General features: G+C 52.7%; 1 protein-coding gene across 1 annotated transcript in view; it reads left to right on the plus strand.

Moving 5' to 3' along the window:
- The first annotated feature begins 4,264 nt into the window (after window positions 1–4,264).
- Window positions 4,265–23,484, plus strand: part of LOC103190843 (fibrous sheath CABYR-binding protein-like) — a 34,236-nt gene continuing 15,016 nt past the window's right edge. The window contains exons 1-3 of the mRNA XM_042331712.1: window positions 4,265–4,427; window positions 15,582–15,830; window positions 16,980–17,048. Coding sequence (XP_042187646.1) covers window positions 15,593–15,830; window positions 16,980–17,048 — 307 coding nt within the window. The 5' untranslated portion in view covers window positions 4,265–4,427; window positions 15,582–15,592. The remainder of the gene's footprint in view (window positions 4,428–15,581; window positions 15,831–16,979; window positions 17,049–23,484) is intronic.

Here is a 23,484-nt window from a genome sequence, read left to right on the forward strand (position 1 = left end):
AACCGAGGTCCCATCTCCCTGTTCGCCCTCTCAACGTGAAAGGCGCTTTATAATGCAATTTTGTGTTGATGCTGTTCAAGTTCCTATTCAAAAAGAGAAGGGAGTTTATCTCGGTGTGCCGGCCAACAGTCCCCCAGATTCATTGTTGGTTCAATTCGTGGATGTTTGCTGCGTTTGCCCACAAATACACAATGTAGTCTTATCACGTCTTTGAGGCGTCCCAAAGCGCTTCACAGAATATGCTGTAAAGTGAATTGACTGTATATTTTATGGGCTGAACCTGGCAGCCAATCGCGCACAGCAGCGTCCCATAAACAATTGTGGAATGAGTTTATTATTTTTTTCGATTAATTTTTTTGGGGCGGGATTATTACCCCCGGAAAAGCAATTGGCCAATCAACTAACAACCGTGTTCCTAGAGCTGTGGAGTAAGGAAACTTGCCTAAGGCTTTGCCCTGCCCGGGAATCGAACCCAGATCCTCTCTCTTGTGAGGCGAGCGCTCTAACCACGATGACACATTGGAGACAGTGAAGCGGACGCTGGTGATGTAACTCCGTCTGTGGTCTGGGGGGAGAGAGAAGGTCGAATAAGTAGATTCTGCCAAGCTTGAGTTTCTAAAACCTTTCAGATTGGGTTTGTGGCTGTGCTTTAAATAACAGTTACAAACTGGGAAAGGGCTGTTTAGTCTTTTTCCTCGGAGCAGCGGGCGAGGAAGTGAGAGCATCGAGTGTAAAATGAGGAAAGCCACGGATCGCAAGCACTGGTGCTCTGCGAGGTTTAGAGGAAGCTTCGAATGGTTCTGTCACCTGCTGTCAGTCACTACAGTAATCTCTGGGCTGTGGGATTGGTGCCGGGGGGGTTAGCTCCAGCATTGGGCCTGTGCTGGGTAGTTGTGGTGATGTAGTCGGAGGGTTTCTGATTGTACTTGTTTCCGAATCGGCTTCTGTCTCTTCTAGTAATAACCCTCGCATTTGATGCAGCGACTTATCATGTCATCGAGCTGTCTCAAAGCGCTTCACAGAATATATTGTAAAGTGTAGTGACTGTGTATTTGTGGGCGAAATGCGGCAGCCAATTGCGCACAGCAGTGTCCCACAAACAGTCGTGGATTGAGTGAACCAATTTTTTTTTGAGGGATTTTTTCCCATGGAAAGGGATCCGCCAATCGACTAACAACCGGGTTCCTACTTACTGCTCGGGAAACAGAGGTGTGTGGAGTAGGGAAACTGCCTAAGCTTTCACGCTGCCTGGGAATTGAACCGGGTTTGTCTCGCATGCGAGGTGAGCGCGCGCACCGCTGTACCACAGGGCTCCACCGTCCTCATTGTTAAGAGGAATGAGCTGTGAGGAATAATCAGACGAGCTCGGGCTCGTACGTTTGGAGAGGAGACGTCTCAGAGAAGCCCTCGGAGAGGTTTGTAAGATGTTGAACGGGATTGAGAAAGTAAAGCCAGAGCTCATACGGAGACACAAACCACACACAGACCGTCCTCCAGACACACTGATAATAGGATTCAGACTCTGTCATGACAGTGCAGCCTGTAGGCAACGGCTGTCTGCGCTGCAGTGGAAACCCGATCGCTGCCAGAGCGCTGTAATGTGCAGTTAGTGTGTGGTTGGCTCTGAGCCCCTGTGATTTTGCGCTGTTTGTCAGATTGATTGTAATTACGTACCGGACTGGGCTTACAGCGAGGCCTGGAATCATCTTCCCTGTATGTGAGGCCTGCTCTTAACCCTTCACTCACCCTCCTGCCGCCAGTATACGGTTGCTCTTATCCCCCCCACATGTGGTGCTGGCTGGGGGCTGTTGGCTACTTTTGCTGAGCAAAGGGGAGCGTCGGTACAACAACAGCTTGTACATAAACAACATTTATATAGCACGTTTCACATGGGGTAGCTTCCTGGAGCGCTTGACAGTGGTGGAGTCTGACCCCAAGCCGGGGGACAGGGACGTGAGAGGTGACCGTAAGCACGATCAAAAAAGGACGGTCTTCAGGCAGGATTTGAAAGTGGGGAGGGAGGGGGGGCAAGGCAGAGAGATTGAGGGAGAGAATCCCAGAGTTTTGGGGCGTCGTGGCTGAAGGCACGGTCACCGCTGGTGGAGCGGAGGGAACGAGGGACAAACAGGAGGCCGGAGCCAGCCGAGCGGACACAGTGGGTGGTGGAGTGGGGGGCAAAGCAGGTCTGATAGGCAGCGAGGTGCCAAGGTACGAAGGGATTTGAGGGGGGTGGGGAACCAGTGGGAGCTGGGCGATGGTGGGGAGTGGGAGGGTCACGGAGTCTGGTGAGGCAGAGCTGAATAACCTGCAGCGTAGTCAAGTTTGGATGTGCTGCATGTGTGGATGAGGGTCTCGGCGGCCTGGGAGGAGAGGCAGTGACCGAGGCGGGAATGTTGTGGATGTGGGGGAAAGCCAAGTGGGTCAGGAGGACGGATGTGGGGTTTAAAGGATAGTTGAGAGTTGAACAAGACACCGAGGTTCCGGAATGAGTGAGGTGGAGTGGGTGTCCACTATAAATGGGTTACAGTCTAAATGGGGAACGTGCATCATTCAGATTGTCACACTCGCTGCTCTCACCTCCTGACTCAGATCTCCACTGAGCTCCGGCCTGTACCAGCCTGACTTAGCCGGGAGCGCTTCTCTCTGGGTCATGGATTCCAGCTCAGCAGCAGGATTTCGGGCTCACAGTCAACAACAACTTGTATTTATATTGAGCCCTTCACGCAGGGTAGTGTCTCGGAGCGTTTAAGGAGCTCAGTCCAGGCTCACGCTTCGGTGCAATACTAGGTGGAGTGCTGCATTGGTAGAGGTGCCGTCCTTTAGACGGGACATTAAATAGAGATCCTGCCTGTGCCTGTTCAGGTTAAAGATCCCACAACACTACTGGAAATGCCAGTGTCCTGGTCGACAATCCCCATGATAGCTTGGTTATCGACTCGGTGGCTGTTTGTGGGACTTTGGTCTGCACAGATTGGCTGCTTTGTTTGCCTATAAATAGTCGCCGCAGCATGTGAGACGGTTGACATTGCAGATTGTGTATCTAATGCAGGGATTATTTTATCACTGGCGCACCAGGAAGGGAAATTTGCAAAGATCCACATACTTGTAAATTGTTGCATTCAGTCGAGAGACACGGTGTCCGTTCCCCCCGCGAGAGAGTACGAGGTGTTGGAGACATTTTAAGCCCGCAAGCCCCCTTCTCCTCCCCCCCCCCTCCCTCCCTTCTCCTCTCCCCCCCTCCCTCCCTTCTCCTCTCCCCCCCCCTCCCTCCCTTCTCCCCCCCTCCCTCCCTTCTCCTCTCCCCCCCTCCCTCCCTTCTCCTCTCCCCCCCTCCCTCCCTCCCTTCTCCTCTCCCCCCTCCCTCCCTCCCTTCTCCTCTCCCCCCTCCCTCCTTTCTTCTCTCCCCCCTCCTTCCCTTTTTCTCTCCCCCTTCCCTCCCTCTCTCCCCCCTTCCCCTCTCCTCTCCCCCCCCCTCTTCCCCCCCTCATCTGATTTCAGTCTTTTTCCCCAGCCCCTTAACTTCCCGCTCGTCTCTCCATCTCCCTCTTAAACCGCCCCAGCCATTGTGCTATCAGCCTGTGTGTCTGTCTCTCTCCCTCGCTGAGCCGGCCTGCCATGTCTGTGTGTGCGTGTGTCTGTGTTTCTCTCCCCCACGACAGAGCTGGGGGACTAGTGACCTGCAGTAACATCGAGTTGCTGAGCGCCAGAGCTTTTCCTCATGTTGTTCCCAGGGGCGTTTGGCTCACAGCTGAGACCGCAGCTGGTGAAGAATCACGTCTCGCCCTCTCTAACAGGCCTCTTTCCTCTCCCCGAACAAACTCTCTCTCTTTTTTTACTATGCGTCTCTCTTCTCCTTGTGTGTGTGTGTCTCTCTCTCTGTGTCACTCGCTCACCTACTCTCTCTCTATGTCGCTTGCACACTCACTCTCCCTCCTTGTGTGTCCCTCTCTCTTTGTATCTCGCTTGCTCACTCACTCGCTCTCCCTGTGTGTGTGTGTGTGTGTGTCTCACTCTCTATCTCACTTGCTCACCCACTCCCTCCCTGTGTGCACGCGTCTCCGTGCACCACTAGATCACAAACTCTCTCCCTGAGTGTGCTGTGCCTCTCTGTGTGCCCTTTCCTTTCTTCCACGCCCGTGTCTCTCCCCCAGTTTATTTCTGTGTGCGTGTGTGTGCGTATCGCTGTGTCTCTCCCCCCCTCTGCATGTGTGTCTGGGTGTGACTGTGATTAGCTGGTGCTATGATTGGCTGGGTGTGGCTGTAACAGACTGGGTGTGACTGGGGCTGGGTGAGGGTGGGATTGACTGGGTGTTGGGTGATTGTTCAGCCTGTAAGGTGAATGATTTTCTCTCCACAGACGGTGGATTTTATGCGCTGGAATTGCTGAGCAAAGCTGCAGAACTAAACCTCCACGGCTGAAACTACAGGTACATTTTCTTTGTCGTCCGGTGTCTTGACACACGGAAACCCATCGCAGTGATCAGCCGGTGTCTGGCACACACGGACACCCGTCACCGTGATCAGCCGGTGTCTGGCACACACGGACACCCGTCACCGTGATCAGCCGGTGTCTGACACACACGGAAACCCGTCACCGTGACCAGCCGGTGTCTGACACACACGGAAACCCGTCACCGTGATCAGCCGGTGTCTGACACACACGGAAACCCGTCACCGTGACCAGCCGGTGTCTGACACACACGGAAACCCGTCACCGTGACCAGCCGGTGTCTGACACACACGGACACCCGTCACCGTGATCAGCCGGTGTCTGACACACACGGAAACCTGTCACCGTGATCAGCCGGTGTCTGACACACACGGAAACCCGTCACCGTGACCGGCCAGTGTCTGACACACACGGAAACCTGTCACCATGATCAGCCGCTGTCTGACACATACAGAAACCCATCACCGTGATCAGCCGGTGTCTGATTATTAGGCGCAGGTTGGCAAGATCCAAGGCTTGGGAACCCCAGAGTGTGCGTTGGGGTAACTGCTGTAGTCTAACCAGCTAAAACCACACAGCTTGGCCATTGATAATGCTGTCTGGTAAGCTTTCCCGCTGCTTGTCCAGCGAGGACCACTCTAGCTGTCAGGGCTTTGGCTTGTAGGATTAACAGGAGCTGAGTGGGATGACTCCCTGCCCCCTGTGACTGGTCAGCCCTTCCAGCTCCTGCTGATGAGCCAGGCTGGGTTGGGTTATATTGCCATCAGCAGTGCCCTGGAATACTGCAGACCTGCCTGGCTCAGGAACCGGACTAGAGACCGGCACAGGGTGGGTTCGATTCCCATCTTTCGTAGTTCTCAGCACTGATGGGACGCAGCCTCAGTTCATGGTGGCCTGTCAGTGAGAGATCCACATGATGTGTGGACTTAGTCAGTCACTCTTGCCTCTGAGACAAAAGGTTGTGGATTCAAGTCCCACTGAGGACTTTGAGCTAATGACCCAGGTTGACTCTCCAGTGCAGTGCGGGGGGAGTGCTGCATTGTCAGAGATGCTGTTGTAGTAAGACATTAAATTGAACTCCTGTCTGTGCCTGTGCAGAGTTTAATGACCAGTATTACCTGGGGGATTGTCGGCCAGGACACCAGGGAAACTTCTCATTTCCTGTAGCGTGACTGCCCCCCCTCTCGACTCTCTACCCCCTCCTCGCTCCCTCCCTTCCCTCCCCTCACCATTTCCCCCCTGCTTGGGTCCCGACCCAACTGTCCAGCGCCTTGGGACGTCCTCCCGACGTGAAAGGAGCACTATAAATGAAATCGTGTTGTTGTTGTTGCCCTCCACCCTCTCTGATTCCGACCCCCAGCTCGGGTCCGAAACACTGAACAGCATCTTGGGACGTGAACCTCCCAACGTGAAAGATGACATACAAATGTAATTCTGTATTGTATTATAATGATGGCACTATTTGAAAAGAGAAGGGAGTTTCTCTCCCGGTGTCCTGGCTGACAATCTCCCAGATACAATTAGGCGTTCTGTTCATCTAATTTGTTTGTGGGACGTAGTTGTGCAAATTGACTCTCGTGTTCTCCTGAAAAATACACAGTCACTTTACAGTAAATCCTGTAAATTCTGATTTGAGATTTCAGATGTAAGGATGATATTAGGGAGTCCTGTAGCTTAGTGGTTAAAGTGCTCGTCTCGCAAGAGAGAGGACCCTGGTTTGATTCCCAGGCAGGATGAAACTTTAGGCAAGTTTCCTTACTCCACACGCTTCAAGCGCTTTGGGACGTCCTCCTGACGTAAAAAGCACTATATCAAATGCAAGGATTATTATTATTATTATTATTCTGTTTATCTAGCAGTAAGTAGGAACCCGGGGTTGTTAGTCAATTATTATTATTATTATTAATTGGAGCACCCCTCACTCAATCATTGAGTGTGCCACAAACAGTCGTGGATTTTTGTGTTTCGCTCACAAAATATACAGTCAATCCACTTTATACCTAAGACTGGAGATGAAGAGGTTTACTGGACAGATGGTGCATGTGTCTGTGGGCAGTGCTGTATGGCCTGCAGTGAGTGCAGCGACAGCAAATGACATTTGCACAGCGCCTTTCACATCAGGAGTACAGACCAAGGGGCTGGACAGTCAGGGATTTGGACCTGAGCAGGGGGTTGGGATCGGGAGAGGTGGAGGGCAGGGAGGGGAGGAGTAGGAGGGTGGCTGAAGTATTAGTGGTGTGTAGTGCTGACTTCGGCAGTCTTGGTGTCTGTGAGAAGGTGATCACAAGCCTCAGTGACTCAGTGCCATAAACCCAACACTCCTGACGAAGCAGCTGCTTTTAACCTGTGAATGTGTGCCAAGCCTTCCTGCTGGCAAAGTCACTGTAACCACCGGTTTAATCCTCAGGGCGGATAGTGATGGGAGTGTCCTACAGACTGTGGAGTAGGATTACTGCACAATTTGCAAGCTTTGCCAGTGTCAGGCTACCGCTCACCCTCGCCAATATTACAGCAAGGTCCCACACACAGCCTTGACCAATTTAATCTGGGGAATAGTTGGCCAAGATATCGGGAAAAACCACCTTCGGAATAGGATCTTTAACATCCACCCGAACGGGCACAGATGAGGAGCTCGGTTTAAGATCTCATCCAAAGGACGGCACCTCTGACAATGCAGCCCCAGCATTGCCCTGGAGCGCCAGCCTGGACTGGCCTGGAGCGCCAGCCTGGACTGGCCTGGAGCGCCAGCCTGGACTGGCCTGGAGCGCCAGCCTGGACTGGCCTGGAGCGCCAGCCTGGACTGCCCTGGAGCGCCAGCCTGGACTGCCCTGGAGCGCCAGCCTGGACTGCCCTGGAGCGCCAGCCTGGACTGCCCTGGAGCGCCAGCCTGGACTGCCCTGGAGCGCCAGCCTGGACTGCCCTGGAGCGCCAGCCTGGACTGCCCTGGAGCGCCAGCCTGGACTGCCCTGGAGTGCCAGCCTGGACTGCCCTGGACGTCTCTGACTCAGGCTGGGATGGGCTGTGCCTGTGAGCGGCTTTTTGATGATAGTTATTTTAATAATAATTAATAACAATAATCCTTGCATTTGATACAATGCCTCATCACGTCTTCTAGACGTCTCAAAGTGCTTCACAAAATATACCATATGGTGTAGTGACTGTATGTTTTGTGAGCGAAAAGCGGCAGCCAATTGTACGCAGTCGTGCAACAAACAGCCGTGGATTGATTGACCACATTATTATTATTTTTTGAAGGGACTATTACACCCGGAAAAGCACTCCGCCAATCAACTAGCAGGTTCCTACTGACTGCTGGTAAACCAAGGCTTGTGGAGTAAGGAAACTTGCCCAACATTTCTTTCTGCCCGGGACTCAAACTCAGGTCCTCTCGCTTGCGAGGCGAGTGCTCCAACTGCTCAGCCATAGAACTCCCATTTTATGTGAAGCTCCTCGGGGGGAGGAGAGAAAGAGAGGCACAGCCATTACCTGGTGTTAATGATCAAAGTGTGGGAAAGGCCCAGTGACAGGATCTGTTTGAAGATAGTTTGGTGGGGAGGGGGAGGGGAGGGCAATGATTCCTGAGTCAATAACGAGCGAATGGTTATTGCTGTGGAGGTTCAAGGTGAAGAAATAAACATCAAGGTTCAAAAGTTAAACTTGACAGTCATTGCCGGGCTCTGGCAGTTTGCCGTCTGGTGTAGTGACTGAGGCCTCCTGCCGTGCACCCGATTCTCGTCTCTTCACATTTGATTTGTGACTACAGGGAGAGAGGGCTCCGACCTACACTGACCTGGTGCTGAACACCCTGGAGGCAGAGGTGGCTTCGCAGCGGCCACGTGTATTTGCCGAGGTCCATCACATGAAGATCTGGGCTGGTGGGGGGGGTGAGAGTGATAAGCAGTATAGTGACTGTGTTTTGCTGAGCTGTGTACTGGCACCCGGTCTGAGGGGTTGGGAGCAGAAGAGGGTGGAGGGGTTGATGTGAAGTTTTCTTGACCTGGATACCGTGGGGCGGGAGGGGGAGAGAGAGAAAAAGAAAGTCCCTTTTCCAATGGTGGCACGAGAACTTGCAAAGTGCTGATGTCTGGAAGAGGCAACCATTTATATTAATAATCCTATTTCGTTGCAATATTTCCCCCCTTTTGTTCTGCAGTATTAACAGCACTATTCCCCTGCTTTGTTGCAATCCCCCCTTTGTTTTGCATCATTAAGACCTCTTTAACCCATCATCCCCTGTCCTCTACCCCATTTTCTCCTTCGTCTTCCTTGCCCTGTCTCCCCCCTTCTCTGTTAGCCCTTAAAAGCCTCTCCCTCCCAACGTGCCCCAGATCTGACGAAGGGTTGTGGACCCGAAACGTTGACTCACTTTCCTTTCTCCATAGATGCCGCCTGACCTGATGAGAGTTCGCAGCGACTTCTCTTTTTGTTTCACTTTACAGTATATTCTGTGAAACGCTTTAATAAATAATAATAATCCTTGCATTTGATATAGATGTCTCAAAGCGCTTCACAGAATATGCTGTAAAGTGAATTGACTGTATATTTGTGGGCGAAACACAGCAGCCAATTGCACACAGCAATGTCCCACAAACAGTCGTGGATTGAAATGACCAATTTATTATTGTTTTTGGTTTTGGAGGGATTATTATTAGGCTCTGGGTGGAGTAAGGAAACTTGCCCAAGATTTCACCCGCCAGGAATTGAACCCAGGCATCTCGCTTACAAGGCGAGTGCTCTAACCACTGAGCTACAGGACTCCACTTCTCGAAGACGTGATAAGGCGCTATAAAAAATGCAAGGATTATTAAGTGGATTGACTTAAGTGGATTGTATATTGTGTGTGATTTACGCATTTATATATTGCCTTCACATGGAAAGTATGTCAGAGGCTGGCTGTGAATTGCAGTGAATCCTGTCCTCCCGACTTGAGCGGTGCTGTGTGTAATATAAGGATTATTATGTATAGGGATTAGTGAGCAGGGCAATAAGGAAATAGGCAATGGACAGTTTGCTGATGGTGAGCGAGTGAGAGACCGTTGATTTCACTCTATCTAAGGGCTTTTGTGCACACCCCTGGAGATTACTCCATTTTAGGTATTTATCCACTTCCCTCTTGAAGCCAATATGGAGTCCTGTAGCTTAGTGGTTAGAGCACTTGCAAGCAAGAGGAACTGGGTTTGATTCCCAGTTTCCTTAGACAACATGGCTCTGTTTAGCTCGCAGTGAGTAGGAACCCTTGTTAGTCGATTGGCGGATCACTTGTCCAGGGTTAATTACCCATTCAAAAAATAATAATAATACTAATAAATTGGTCACTCAATCTGTGACTGTTTGTGGGACGCTGCTGCGCGCAATTGGCTGCTGCGTTTTTGCCCACAAAATATACAGTCAATTCACTTTACAGTATATTCTGTGAAGCGCTTTGAGACGTCTCGAAGACGTGATAAGGCGCTGTATCAAATACAAGGATTATCATTATTTGTGGCAAACATGGGACGGACCCAGGGCTTTGGCCTACACTGACCTGTCACGGAGCAACCTGGGGGCGGAGGCAGCTTCACAGCGGGCACGTGTATTTGCCAAGGTCTCTCACATGAGGACCTGGGCTAAGCAGCTGGTGAGAGTAGTGGGGGCTGGTTGGAGAGGGGGTGGCGGGGGGTGCGTGGTGAGACTCCTCTGTCCTTGCCATCCTTGTGCTTTGTGTATCCAGCACGATCTTGTCACAAATAGTAACGGTGCTCACTGGGCTGTGTGGGGGTGTTGAATTGTGCTGTGAATCAGTCCTATTCAAATGCCAGGAGAGGGGAAGGATGTGAGTCATGCTGCTCCTCGCTGTGTCCTCATGCTCTACAGCCAGGCCACACGCTTTGCTCTGTCGCTGTCCAGCCCTCCCTGTCAGCGTGTGCGTGGGGGCCCAGGCCCTTCTAAGCATCTCAAATCGGTGGATTTCGAGAAGGGAATGGAGGGGGTTATAATAATAATAATAATAATCCTCACATTCGATATAGCGCTTTATCACATCTTTGATGTGATAAAGCTTCAAATCGCTTCACAGAATATAGTGACTTTTTTTAAAAAAAACAAAATGACATGTGTAAAGCGCCTTTCACGTCGGGAGGACGTCCCGAGGCGCTTGGCCAACAGTTATGGACCCGAGCTGAGGGTTGGGGGGGTGGAGGAGGGTGGAGGGCAGGGGGGAAGCAGGGAGATTGAAAGCCCGGTCAAAGAGGAGGGATTTGAGGTGAGTCTTGAAGGTGGCGAAGGAGGGGACAAGACGGAGGGACTGTGGGATGGAGTTCCAGAGGATGGGGCAGAGTGGTGGAAGGCCCGCCTGCCAATAGTGGGGCAAGCGAGGCGGGCGATGGGAAGCAGGCCTGATTCCGCTGAGCGGAGGGAGCGAGCAGGATGGTAGGGGGTTAGGAGGTCAGAGTGGAGCAAGTCAGGGGGGGAGCAAGACCATGGAGGGTTTTGCAGGTGAGGACCAGGATCTTGAAAAAGGGATTATTACCCCTGAAAAAGTGACTGCCAAACGACTAACAACCTGGTTCCTGCCAGGTGAACAGGGGGTTGTGGGGTAAGGAAACTTGCCCAACATTTTGCCCTGCTTGCGAGGTGACTGCTTTAACCACGACTCTACATGACTCCACAAGTAGGGATTAGAACCCGGGTTCGATTTCTGGCCCGGCAAAATGTTGGACAAGCTTCCTTCCTCCACACGCCTCTATTTACCGGGCAGTAAGTAGGAACCCAGTTGTTACTCGATTGACAGATTGGTTTTTGGGGATAATAATCCCTTCAAAAAGAAACGTGTTCACAATTGGCTGCCGCGTTCCGCCCACAAAATATCCAGTCAGTTCACTTGACAGTGTAGTGAATCCTGTGAAGCGCTTTGGGACATCTCAAAGTCGTGATAAGGCGCTGTATCAAATGCGAGGACTACTAACAGGGCCAGAAGAGCTGAAAGCCCACTGGGTTGAGCGTTAGGGGACATGACGCAGGCAGTGCTCGCTGAGCGGGGTGTGGGGGCTGGGTCGATTGCGTCGTGCAGCAATGTCCCACTAACAGCCATGAGTGGGTGGTTCATGTCATCATGAGAGGCCAATTGTGTTGCCGTGGCAACATTTCCCAGTGCTTCACGTGCTAAATCAGGTGTAGTGACTGATTAGGAAGTCATTTATTTGCACCAGCTGTGAGGTGACCGAATGATTTATTGTGATTGATTGTTGGCCAGGACTGCGGGAGAGAGAAACTCCCTTCTCTTTTCCCATAGTGACGCAGAGCCTTTGACATCCACTCCAACAGCCAGTGCTGGGGCCTCAGTTTAAACGTTTTTATCTGAAGGACGATGCCTCCGAAATAGCATGTACTACATTTACAGTGCGGAGCAGAGAGCTCACAGCTGTTAACAATAATAATAATAATAATAATCCTTGCATTTGATATAGCGCTTTTCACGTCGGGAGGACGTCCCAAAGCGCTTCACAGAACACACTGTAAAGTGAATTGACTGTATATTTGTGGGCGAACGCGGCAGCCAATTGCGCACAGCAATGTCCCACAAACAGTCGTAGATTGAAAAATGACCAATTTATTATTGTTTTTGGTTTTGGAGGGATTATTATTAGGCTCTGTGTGGAGTAAGGAAACTTGCCCAAGGTTTCGCCCTCTGCCGGGAATTGAACTCAGGTCTCTCGCTTGCAAAGCGAGTGCTCTAACCAATGAGCTACAGGACTCCATGTACAGGACTGTTGGGGGCTCCATGATGCTCTCCCCCTGACTCTGTCCTCTTCTGATGATGCTCCGAGTGGCTCTGATGTGAAGCGATTGAGAACCTCGGTCAGATGCTGGATATAATGCAGTCCTGTGGCTTAGTGGCTAGAGCACTTGCCTCATAAGAAAGAGACCTGGGTTTGATTCCTGGCCAGGGCAAAAAGTTTCCTTACTCCACAAGCCTCGGTATACCTAGCGTTAAGTAAGAACCTGGTTGTTAGTCAATTGGAGGATCGCTTTTCCGGGGATAATAATCCTTAAAAAATAAACAGTAATAAATTGGTCACTCAATCCACGACTGTTTGTGGGACACTGCTGTGTGCAATTGGCTGCTGTGTTGCCCACAAATATACAGTCACTACACTTTAGAGTATATTCTGTGAAGCGTTTTGAGACGTCTAGAAGATGTGAAAAGCACTATATCAAATGCAAGAATTATTATTAGTTGATTGGCGGATCACTTTTCCGGGGGTAATAATCCCTTCAAAGAAATAAAATAAATAGCTAATAATAATGTGGTCACTCAATCCGCGACTGTTTGTGGGACAGGACACTGCTGTGTGTAATTGACTGCCGTGTTTCTCCTGCAAAATATACAGTCGATTCACTTTGCAGTATAACCTGCGAAGCGTTTTGAGACGCCTTGAAGATGCGATTAGGCGCTATATCAAATGAGCGGATTATTATTAAAATGCAAATGTTTTTAATCTAATGCTTGATGTGATTAGCCGGCAGTTTTGGGGAGCCTTGGTTGAGGATCGAGCGTTTAATACTCTGTGAGTGCGTCACAAAGTTGGCTTGCTGTGGGAGCTAGCGAGGCTGATCTCTGTAAAGCTGTACATTGTGGGTTTTGACTGTGTGTCGAATAGAAAGGGATCAGTAGATAGCAGATTACTGGCTAACGCTGGGCTGTGCTCAGCAAAGGCTGCTTATCACATCATCCCGCGGTCAAATTTACTCAAATTATCTCTCTGAAGGGATTTATTGGGGGAGAGCGAGAGAGAGAAGGCTGTGTGTGATCTGTCTGTGTTAGGAGCCTCGGTCAGGGCTTCTATTTAAATGTGTGGATTTGAATGTGTTTGGACAAAGACTGTATCTGTGATTCAGGAGGTCAGAGAGTCAGCACTGCTCTCACCGGCAATATACATTGGGATGTGTGGATGAGTTTGTGCCTCAGTGTGTGTGAATGTGTGTTTGAGTGTGTTGGGCTGTGTGACTGTTTGTCGGGGTGGGGTGTGAGTGTATGTTGGGATGTGTGTGACTGCGTGTGGGTGGGTGTGCGAGTGTATGTTGAGATGTTGGTGTGTGAGTGTCGGGGTGTGTCAATGTGCTGTAGGACATGTGTGTGACTGAGTGCTGGGGTGTGTGAGTGTGTGTTGGGATGTGTTTGTGACTGTGTGTCAGGGATGTTGGGATGTGTTTGTGACTGTGTGAGTGTGTTGAGATGTGTTTGTGAGTGTGTGAGTGTGAATTGGGATGTGTTTGTGAGTGTGTGTTGGGATGTGTTGGTGAGTGTGTGTTGGGGTGAGTGTGAGTTGGGATGTGTTTGAGTGTGTGTTGGGATGTTGTTTGTGAGTGTGTGAGTGGTGAGTGTGTGTCGGGATGTGTGTGAGTGTGTGTTGGGATGTGTTGGTGAGTTTGAGTGTATTGGGATGTGTGTGAGTGTGTGTTGGGATGTGTTTGTGAGTGGTGAGTGTGTGGTGGGATGTGTTGGTGAGTTTGAGTGTATTGGGATGTGTGTGTGTGTGTGTGTGTGTGTTTGTGACTGTGTGTGTGTGTGTGGGGATGTGTTTGTGACTGTGTGTGACTGTGTGTGTGTGTGTGTGTGGGGGTGTTGAGCATTCCCAGTGCCAGGACTTGCTGACCGGCACACAGCTGTGCGCTGCACTGAAAGACACTGGCCACAGCCTGTTTAGCTGGAAGTCTGGCTCACCGCGAGCTGACAGCCGCAGGAGGATGTGAGAGGATGCTAACCCACTTTGTAACCCTCACGTGGCCTCCGGCTGCGAACAGCGTGTGCTGAGTGTCGCTGCCTCAACGCTGCTGCCCCGCTCGAGTGTCAGTGCGAGAACTGGGGCAAGGACGGCCTCCGGCCTTCGTCCTTTAAAAGATAATAATAATAATAAAATAACAATGATCCTTGCATTTGATGCAGCGGCGTAGCACTTCAGCGAAACGTCTCAGAGCGCTTCGCAGGCTCTTCAGTAAAGTGCAGTGACTGTATTTTGTGGGCAAAACAGTGGGAACAGAAGGAGTGTGTGTGTGCAGTGCTCTGTCGCGCTCGCTGTAGGGTGAGTGATGTGAGACATTGGGGGGTTAAATTGCCTTTCAGCTCAATGATCACCTGTGGCCCCTCCCTCCCTCTCTAACTCCCTCCCTCCCTCCCTTCTTCCCTCCCTCCTTGCCTCGCTCCCTCCCTCGCTCTCCTGCTCTCTCTTGGTGTATATTTATATGCGGTGCCCCGGGCTCTGCTCATCCTGTACCAGGTCACAAATGGCCTTTTCACTGCAGACGACAGCCAGCAGCAACAGACAGTGAGAGAGCGCTCACGCCTGGTTTACTAACCTGTTTGCGAGCACCTCACATAGTTTGCTGCGGAGAGCAAACAACGGGCAATCTACACCAGGCAACACGCACGCTCTTACCCCCCACCCCACAACCATGGCCCTTGTCAACCTATGCCAATGCTTTCTGGCATTAGGTAAGCAGAGTGCGTCCCTCCAGGGAGAGTGCGCATTCTATTCCAGACACAGGGGCATAATAATAATAATCCTTGCATTTGATACAGCCTCAAAGTGTTTCACAGAATATACTGTTAAGTGAATTGACTGTATATTTTGTGGGCAAAACGCGGCGGCCAATTGCGCACAGCAGCGTCCCACAAACAGTCACGGATTGAGTGACCAATTTATTTTTACTTTCAATTTTTAGAGGGATTATTACTCCTGAAAAAGCGATCCGCCAATCGACTAACAACCGGGTTCCTACTTACTGCTGGGTAAACAGCGGTGCGTGGAGGAAGGAAACTTGCTTAAGGTTTCGCTCTGCCTGGCAATCGAACCCGGGTCCTCTCGCCCCACCCCTTCCCCCACCGACTCCACCGCTGGCACTGCCCCCTTACACCGCCAGCCTCCTCCCCCTGGAATGGAAAGATAAACTGCGAGGCGAGTGCTGTAACCACTACACTACAGGACTCCCACCAACCCCGGACTGACCAGTGGCATTGGGATGTCCTCCTGACGTGAAAGGCGCTGTGTAAATGCCACTTGTTGTTGGTGCTGTTGACCGGAGGTTTCAGTGTTGGTGACTGGGGTTTGGTGATGGTGACCGTTGCCCTGACCGTTGCGGTGCTGTGTTGCAGGAGGCTGTGAGATGGACGACCTGAACCTGAGCGACGCTCTCCAGGCGGTGCCCCGAGACACGGTGGAGCCTGAGATCCGGCGGGATTTCATGGCCACGCTGGAGGCCGAGCGGTTTGTGGATGTGGTGGGGGAGAGCGTGGAGCGGCAGGAGTACGTGCCGTTACTGGATGACGATGAGAAGGCGGCTCCCAAAGGCTCAGCCCCGGTGGCGCACAGCGACAGCCAGTTCCAGGCTGGAGACGCTGAGTGTGAGTGTTAGCACTGAGCCCAACCCACCACCAGCCCCGCCCCAGGACTGCCCCGCCCCCACAACTGGCCCCACCCCCACTAATGGCCCCGCCCCCACTAGCAGCCCCGCCCCCACTCCCTCTACCGGCCCCACCCCCACTGCTGCCCCCCCCCCCATTGGGTCCCGCCTCACTACTGCAGGGCCCCCAACCCACTCCCAGCCCTGCCCCTACTACAGGTACCCACCACTGGCCCCGCACCCACTGCTGCCCCGCCCCTTCCACAGCTGGCCCCGCCCCTGCCACGATCTACTCCATCACTGGCTCCGCCCCCTTACACTGCTGGTCCCGTCTCCTCCCCCCGGAATGGAAAGTTAAAGTACCCTTTCCTGTCTGACCCTATGTGACTGGACTGTGTGTGGCTGACTGAGCGACCGGCTGACCGTGAGCGACTGGCTGACCGTGAGCGACCGGCTGACCGAGAGCGACCGGCTGACCGTGTGCGACCGGCTGACCGTGTGCGACCGGCTGACCGTGAGCGACCGGCTGACCGAGAGCGACCGGCTGATCGTGTGCGACCGGCTGACCGTGTGCGACCGGCTGACCGTGTGCGACCGGCTGACCGTGTGCGACCGGCTGACCGTGTGCGACCGGCTGACCGTGTGCGACCGGCTGGCTGACCGTGTGCGACCGGGTGGCTGACCGTGTGCGACCGGCTGGCTGACCATGGGCGACCGGCTGGCTGACCGTGGGCGACCGGCTGGCTGACCGTGGGCGACCGGCTGGCTGACCGTGGGCCACCGGCTGGCTGACCGTGTGCGACCGGCGGGCTGACCGTGTGCGACCGGCTGGCTGACCGTGTGCGACCGGCTGGCTGACCGTGAGCGACCGGTTGGCTGACTGAGCGACCGGCTGACCGTGAGCGACCGGTTGGCTGACTGTGAGCGACCGGCTGACCGTGAGCGACCGGTTGGCTGTGAGCGACCGGCTGACTGTGAGCGACCGGCTGACCGTGAGCGACCGGTTGGCTGACTGTGAGCGACCGGTTGGCTGTGAGCGACCGGCTGACTGTGAGCGACCGGCTGGCTGACCGTGTGCGACCGGCTGGCTGACTGTGAGCGACCGGTTGGCTGACTGAGCGACCGGCTGACTGTGTGACTGTCTCGGCAGGTCCCCAGTTGTCTGGCCTAGCTGTTCTACATAACGGGGAACAGGAAGTGGAGCCAGCAGACACCACAGGTACCCGTGTTATTGACTGGCGGAGCTTCTCGTGTAGGGTGGGGGGGGATCTCTGCATGTTGTGTCCGGAGTTAGACTGAGTTACACACACACTAGGTACAGTGTCACTGCTACACTGTTGACAGCACATCCAGGACACAAGATCTAATCTCATTCCCCCATCGTGTCTATGATGGAGTTCTCTACACTCTAACCCCATTCCCTGCTCTCTCTCCCCATCGTGTCTGTGCTGGTACTCGCTCCCCACTGGAGCTCTCTACTCTAATCCCATTCCCTGCTCTCATCGCAATCGTAATATTTCTCCAGTACTGAATGCTGTTGATCAATCGGCAGGATTAGATGAGCTAAATGATGATGGGTTGTGAGGGGCTGATGAGATGGAGCTGGTATTTAGTGGCTGTGCGTCAGGGCTGGTGACTCACTCACACACCAGCGAGTCTGTGAGGAGAACAATGTTTTTGAACCACTTGCTGTTTCGCTAACATTTATATTACCAACAGAATAACCTTGAAATCTCAACTCTGTTTTAAAAGGATTGATTTTCTATCTATTGATCTATCTATCAATCAATTATTTGGTCACTCAATCCACAAGTGTTTGTGGGACACTGCTGTGCCCAATTGGCTGCCACTTTTTTCCCACAAAATGCGCAGACACTACACTCTACAGTACATATTCTATGAAGCGTTTTGAGACATCCCGAAGACGTAATAAGGCGCTATATCAAATGCAAGGACTATTATTGTGTGTGTGTGTGTGTGTTTGTGCGCGCGCATATGTGTGTGTGCATCTGCGCTCACCCCTCCTCCCTCTCCCCTCTACTCCGCGATGTCTGTGTGAAGTGACCTGAGACGGTCGGTCTCCCACGTGTATGGTGTTGGTCAGTGCACGTTGTTCTTATTGATGTCTATATAATGACTGTCCAGTTTCTAACGTTGCCACTAACAGCCTATGCTTCTGCTTCCTTCCTCTCCCTGTCTCCCTCCTCTCCTGCCTTTCCTTCTCCTCTGTCTTTCTCTCTCTCCCTGATGCCTGTCTGTCTCCAGCGGCGTAGATGAAGCTTTCTATCCCCCTGAGCAGTGTGTGTGCCCTGGGACTCGCTCCAGCGCTCACTCTGCTCAGCTCGCCTCGCAACTCCTCACCTCTTCACCACCTCGCTGTTCCTCACCGCCTCGTTGGGACCTGTCATCCGCCTCCAATTCCCACTCCGGACAAGCAGTTCACACACAGAGAGCTTCTGACACCTGATTGTTCTGAATTGATTTGGGGGAAGTTGATTGTCTGGTTGAGGGACCTGTACAGCTAACGTGCGGAGTCAGCATCAATCAGATGTTAATCATACCCCCCGCAGCGTGATAGTGTGTGTGGGACCCTCACCCAAAGTGTGTGACACACTCACTCCCAGTGTGTGACCCTCACTCTCAGTGTGTGTGTGACCCTCACTGCCAGTGAGTATGTCTGTGAAACCCTCACTGCCTGTGTGATAGGGTGCGCATGTGTGTGTGAGCATGTGTGTGCGCGGGTGTGTGCGCGTGCGTGCGTGTGTGTGTGTGCGCGTGTGTGCACGTGTGTGTGTGTGTGTGCACAGTCCGGCCTGGCTTGTTGCCATTGCCTCTTGAGTGTACCTCTTCCCAGCCTCGTTCATTACTTTCATTGGAGATTATGTTACATCTGTTTTTTATTTTAATATTTAAACCTTCTTTTGTGCAACCATTTTTCACATCCTCCTCAGCGCCTGACAGTGACGTGTGTCTGACAGAGACTCGGAGTCTGACAGTAACTTGTGTCTGTCCCACCCTCACACCCACCACCGCCCCTCTCGCCCTTCCATCAACCCTCACCCTGCCCATCACCCCTGGCCCCACCTGGCCTTGCCCATTGCCCCTCCCATCACTCATCACCTCGCCTATCACCCAAAGCCTTTAATGTTTGTCCGGGGAGTGGACTCTAGCTGCTGTCAGTCACTACGCGAGAGAACTGTTGCTGTAATGCGCAGTGATCTGGTTTGACAGACGAGGCTGTGTGAGAACGTCTCTCTGTTCAGTAACTATCTGTGATCTCCGACTCTGCCTCGCTCAGTCCGACACCTTCTCACTTCACATTTACATTCCACTCAGCATCTTGTTCCCAAACTCCCTTCTACCCCGGCTCCCTCCATTCCTCCCGGCCCCCGAGGAAATGGCTGTCAACCTGTTCCTGGGCTAAGTGTACAGAGCTCCCGGGCTGAACCCTCACACCATTCTGGGATCCAGGGCCTCGCTTTGTTCCTTGTCACCGTGATCCTGTAGTCTCAGTGCCCAACCCAACCCTGGAGCTCGCTGGGCTGCCCGCCCTGTCTGTCTGTCATGGGAACATAGGAACAGGAGGAGACCATTCAATACCTCGAGCCTGTTCTGCCATTCTAGTAGATTCAAGACTAAGGTGGATAGATATTTGTTAGGTCAGGGTATCGAGGGATACGGGGCAAAGGTGGGTAATTGGAGTCGAGGTACAGATCAGCCATGATCTTACAGAATGGCGGAACAGGCTCGAGGGGCTGAATGGCCTATCCCTGTTTCTATGTTCCTATCATGGCTGCTCTGCATTTCAACTCCAATTACCTGCACTTGCCCCATATCGTTTGATGCCCTGACCTAACAAACATCTTATCCACTTCAGTCTTGAAAATGTGAACTAATCCAGTATCCACAGCCTTTTGGGGGAGAGAGTTGCAGAGTTCCTCTCTTGTCTGTTTGTATGTCTGACCACACCCCCCCCCACCCCCACCCCATTTCGCGGTTTGCTCACTGCCTCTCATCTCTCACTAGTACTGAAAACACAGCATTTAAGATTTTTATTTTTATATTCTTTTAACACTACATTTATTTTTTATTTAAACATGGGGGGAAAGGTGATTTTGGCTCTGTGTGTGTGTGTGTGTATACATGTGAGTGTGTACTGGTGTGAGTATGTGTGTGTGCGAGCGAGGGTGCGTGTACACTGTGTGATCAGTGTTCTGACAACCTGACTAATAGCAGTGTGAAGCTCTCTGTTACACACTGCTTCACTTCCTCAATGTACTAACAATGCTAATAAACACCTGGGTTACAAGCTGGAATGGCATAACTCTGTCTGTGTGACTCCATGTCCTGCCCCCTCCACACACGGTACTGTGTGCGGGCGCCTCTCTGTGTGTGCGGGCGCCTCTCTCTGTGTGCGGGCGCCTCTCTGTGTGTGCGGGCGCCTCTCTGTGTGCGGGCATGTGTTTGGGCGCCTCTCTCTGTGTGCGGGCGCCTCTCTCTGTGTGCGGGCGCCTCTCTGTGTGTGGGCGCCTCTCTCTGTGTGTGCGGGCGCCTCTCTCTGTGTGCGGGCGTGTGTGTGGGCGCCTCTCTGTGTGTGGGCACCTCTCTGTGTGTGGGCAACTCTCTGTGTGTGCGGGCGCCTCTCTGTGTGCGGGCGCCTCTCTCTGTGCGCGGGCCCCTCTCTGTGTGCGGGCGCCTCTCTCTGTGTGCGGGCGCCTCTCTGTGTGTGCGGGCGCCTCTCTCTGTGTGCGGGCGCCTCTCTGTGTGTGGGCGCCTCTCTGTGTGTGGGCAACTCTCTGTGTGTGCGGGCGCCTCTCTCTGTGTGCGGGCCTCTCTCTGTGTGCGGGCGTGTGTGTGGGCGCCTCTCTGTGTGTGGGCAACTCTCTGTGTGTGGGCAACTCTCTGTGTGTGCAGGCCCCTCTCTGTGTGTGGGTGCCTCTCTGTGTGTGGGCGCCTCTCTGTGTGTGGGCGCCTCTCTGTGTGTGGGCAATTCTCTGTGTGTGCAGGCCCCTCTCTGTGTACGGGTGCCTCTCTGTGTGCAGGCGCCTCTCTGTGTGTGGGCAACTCTCTGTGTGTGCAGGCCCCTCTCTGTGTACGGGTGCCTCTCTGTGTGTACGGGCGCCTCTCTGTGTGTACGGGCGCCTCTCTGTGTGCAGGCGCCTCTTTGTGTGCTGGCGCCTCTCTGTGTACGGGTGCCTCTCTGTGTGTACGGGTGCCTCTCTGTGTGTACGGGCGCCTCTCTGTGTGCGGGCGCCTCTCTGTGTGCGGGCCTCCCTGCGTGTGCGTGTGTTGGGACGGTGTCTGTGTATCACTATGCCTGTGTGTGTGTGTCTGCGTGCGTGCGCGCATGTGCGCACCTCTGTATGTGTGTGAGACTGTCTGAGGAGCACTATATACATGCAAGTTGTTGCGTGTGTTTGTAGTTGGTTGAAGGGAGTCGGGAAGCTAAAATAATATTACATTTGGCGCAGCGCCTTTCACATCAGAAGGACGTCTCGAAACTTCACAGGTAATACTGTAAAGTGCAGTAACTGTTGTGTTTCACAGGTGAAATTGGAAGCCAATTAGTGTACAACTATGTCCTACAAGCACTCCTACAAGTGAGCGAGTGATTGTATCTGGGGGAGTTGTCGGCCAGGAGAGAAAGAAACCCCCTTCTCTTTTCCCCACAGCGGAGTGGGATTATTACGGTTCCCCCCTGATAGCAACGCACATTCCAGCTGATGTTTCTGGTTGTCCAGGGTGACACCGGCACTGACATTGCAAAGACCCACGGTGATCTGATTTCACTCTCAGCTTGCCACCAGCAATGTCAACTCTCCCCAACTTTCTCTGGGAAACATGCCGGACATTGCTCTCCAGCAGTTACTCTACCTCCCCCCCAATCCCGCAGTATGTGGAGTCCTGTAGCTTAGTGGTTAGAGCACTTGAGAGGACCTGGGTTTGATTCCCAGACAGGGCGAAACGTTGGGCAACTTTCCTTAGTCCACACGCCTCTGTTTACTTAGCAGCAAGTAGGAACCTGGTGGTTAGTCGATTGGCGGATCGCTTTCCTGGGGTAATATTCCCTTCAAAAATAAAAATAATGGAGTCACTCAATCCACGACTGTATGTGGGACACTGCTGTGTGCAATTGCCTGCAGCATTTCGCCCACAAAATTCACTTCACAGTATATTGTGAAGCACTTTGGAATGTCCGCCTGACATGAAAGCAGCTGGACCAAAGGCAAGGATTATTATTATTATAGACATGCGACACCCATCACAGTGCTTCAGACTCTCCAACCCAGACTGAGAATTCCACGTATGTCTGCCACCTACACAGGGGAATCTCCCTGTGTCAGGAAGGGAATGTGCACTCTCTCTCTAGAGGGATGCATCCTGCTTACCTAATTCCAGGGAGAATTAGGCACAGGTTGATGAGAGCCAAGGCTTGCGGAGCCCAGAGTTTGCGTTGGGGATAACTGCTGGAGTCTAACCAGCTAAAACCACATAGCTTGTCATCGATATCACTATCTGGCAAGCTTTCCCACTGCTTGTCCAGCTGGGATCACACTACCCATTAGGGCTTTGGCTGCAGAGTTAACAACAACAATAACAACAAAATTACATGTGTAAGTTGGGAGGACATCCCAAGGCGCTGGACAGACAGAGTTACGGACCTGAGCTGGGGGTCGGGGAGGGTGGAGGGCCAGGGGAAAGCAGGGTGATTGAAAGCATGGTCAAAGAGGAGGGTCTTGAGATGGGTCTTGAAGGTGGCAAGGGAGGGGGCGAAGCGGAGGGACTGCAGTTCCAGAGGGAGGGGGCAGAGTGGCAGAAGGCCCTCCCAACAATAGTGGGGTGAGCAAGGCGGGGGATGTGAAGCAGAACGGAGTCCGCTGAGCGGAGGGAGTAAGCAGGTTGGTCGGGGGTTAGGAGGTGGCAGAGGTTGGGGGGAGCAAGACCATGGAGGGCTTTGAAGCTGAGGACCAGGAACTTGAACTGTATCCTGTGTGTGATGGGAAGCCAGTGGAGTCGGGCGAGGATGGGATGATAGGGTCACGGAGCCGGTGCGGGAGAGGACACGGGCTGCAGAGTTCTGGATGACCTGCAGTCTGTGGAGGGAGGAGTTGGGGGGCCGACAAGCAGGGAGTTGACAAAGTCGAGTTTGGATGTTATGAATGTGTGTATGAGGGTCTCGACGGCCTTTGGTGTGAGACGGTGGATCTTACGGAGGGAGGAAGGCAGAGTAGGTCATTGCGCATATGTGGGGGAGAAAGGATAGTTGAGGGTCAAACAAGACCCCAAGGTTCAGGACTGGCTTAGCGAGGTGGAGTGAGAGGCCATGGATGGTGATGCTCTCAGTGCCTGAGGTGAGGAGGCGCTGACCGGAGCCATTCAGGAGAGCCTCGGTCTTGTTGACGTTAAACTAGAAAGTTAGCTCTCATCCAGGAGCTGAGTGGGAGGATTCCCTGCCCTCAGTGACTGGTCGGTTCTTCCGGGTCCTGCTGATGAGCCAGGTTGGGCTGTGCTGCCATCAGCAGTGCCCTGGAATACTATGGACCCCCCTGGCTCAGGAACTGGACTAATAATAATCCTTGCAAAATGCAAAAATGCAGCGAGACATAGATAGGTTAGGTGATTGGGAGGGAGGTGGGACATGAAGTATAATGTAG

The sequence above is a fragment of the Callorhinchus milii genome, unplaced genomic scaffold (assembly GCF_018977255.1).
Source record: "Callorhinchus milii isolate IMCB2004 unplaced genomic scaffold, IMCB_Cmil_1.0 Scaffold2, whole genome shotgun sequence".
Classification (NCBI taxonomy): domain Eukaryota; kingdom Metazoa; phylum Chordata; class Chondrichthyes; order Chimaeriformes; family Callorhinchidae; genus Callorhinchus; species Callorhinchus milii.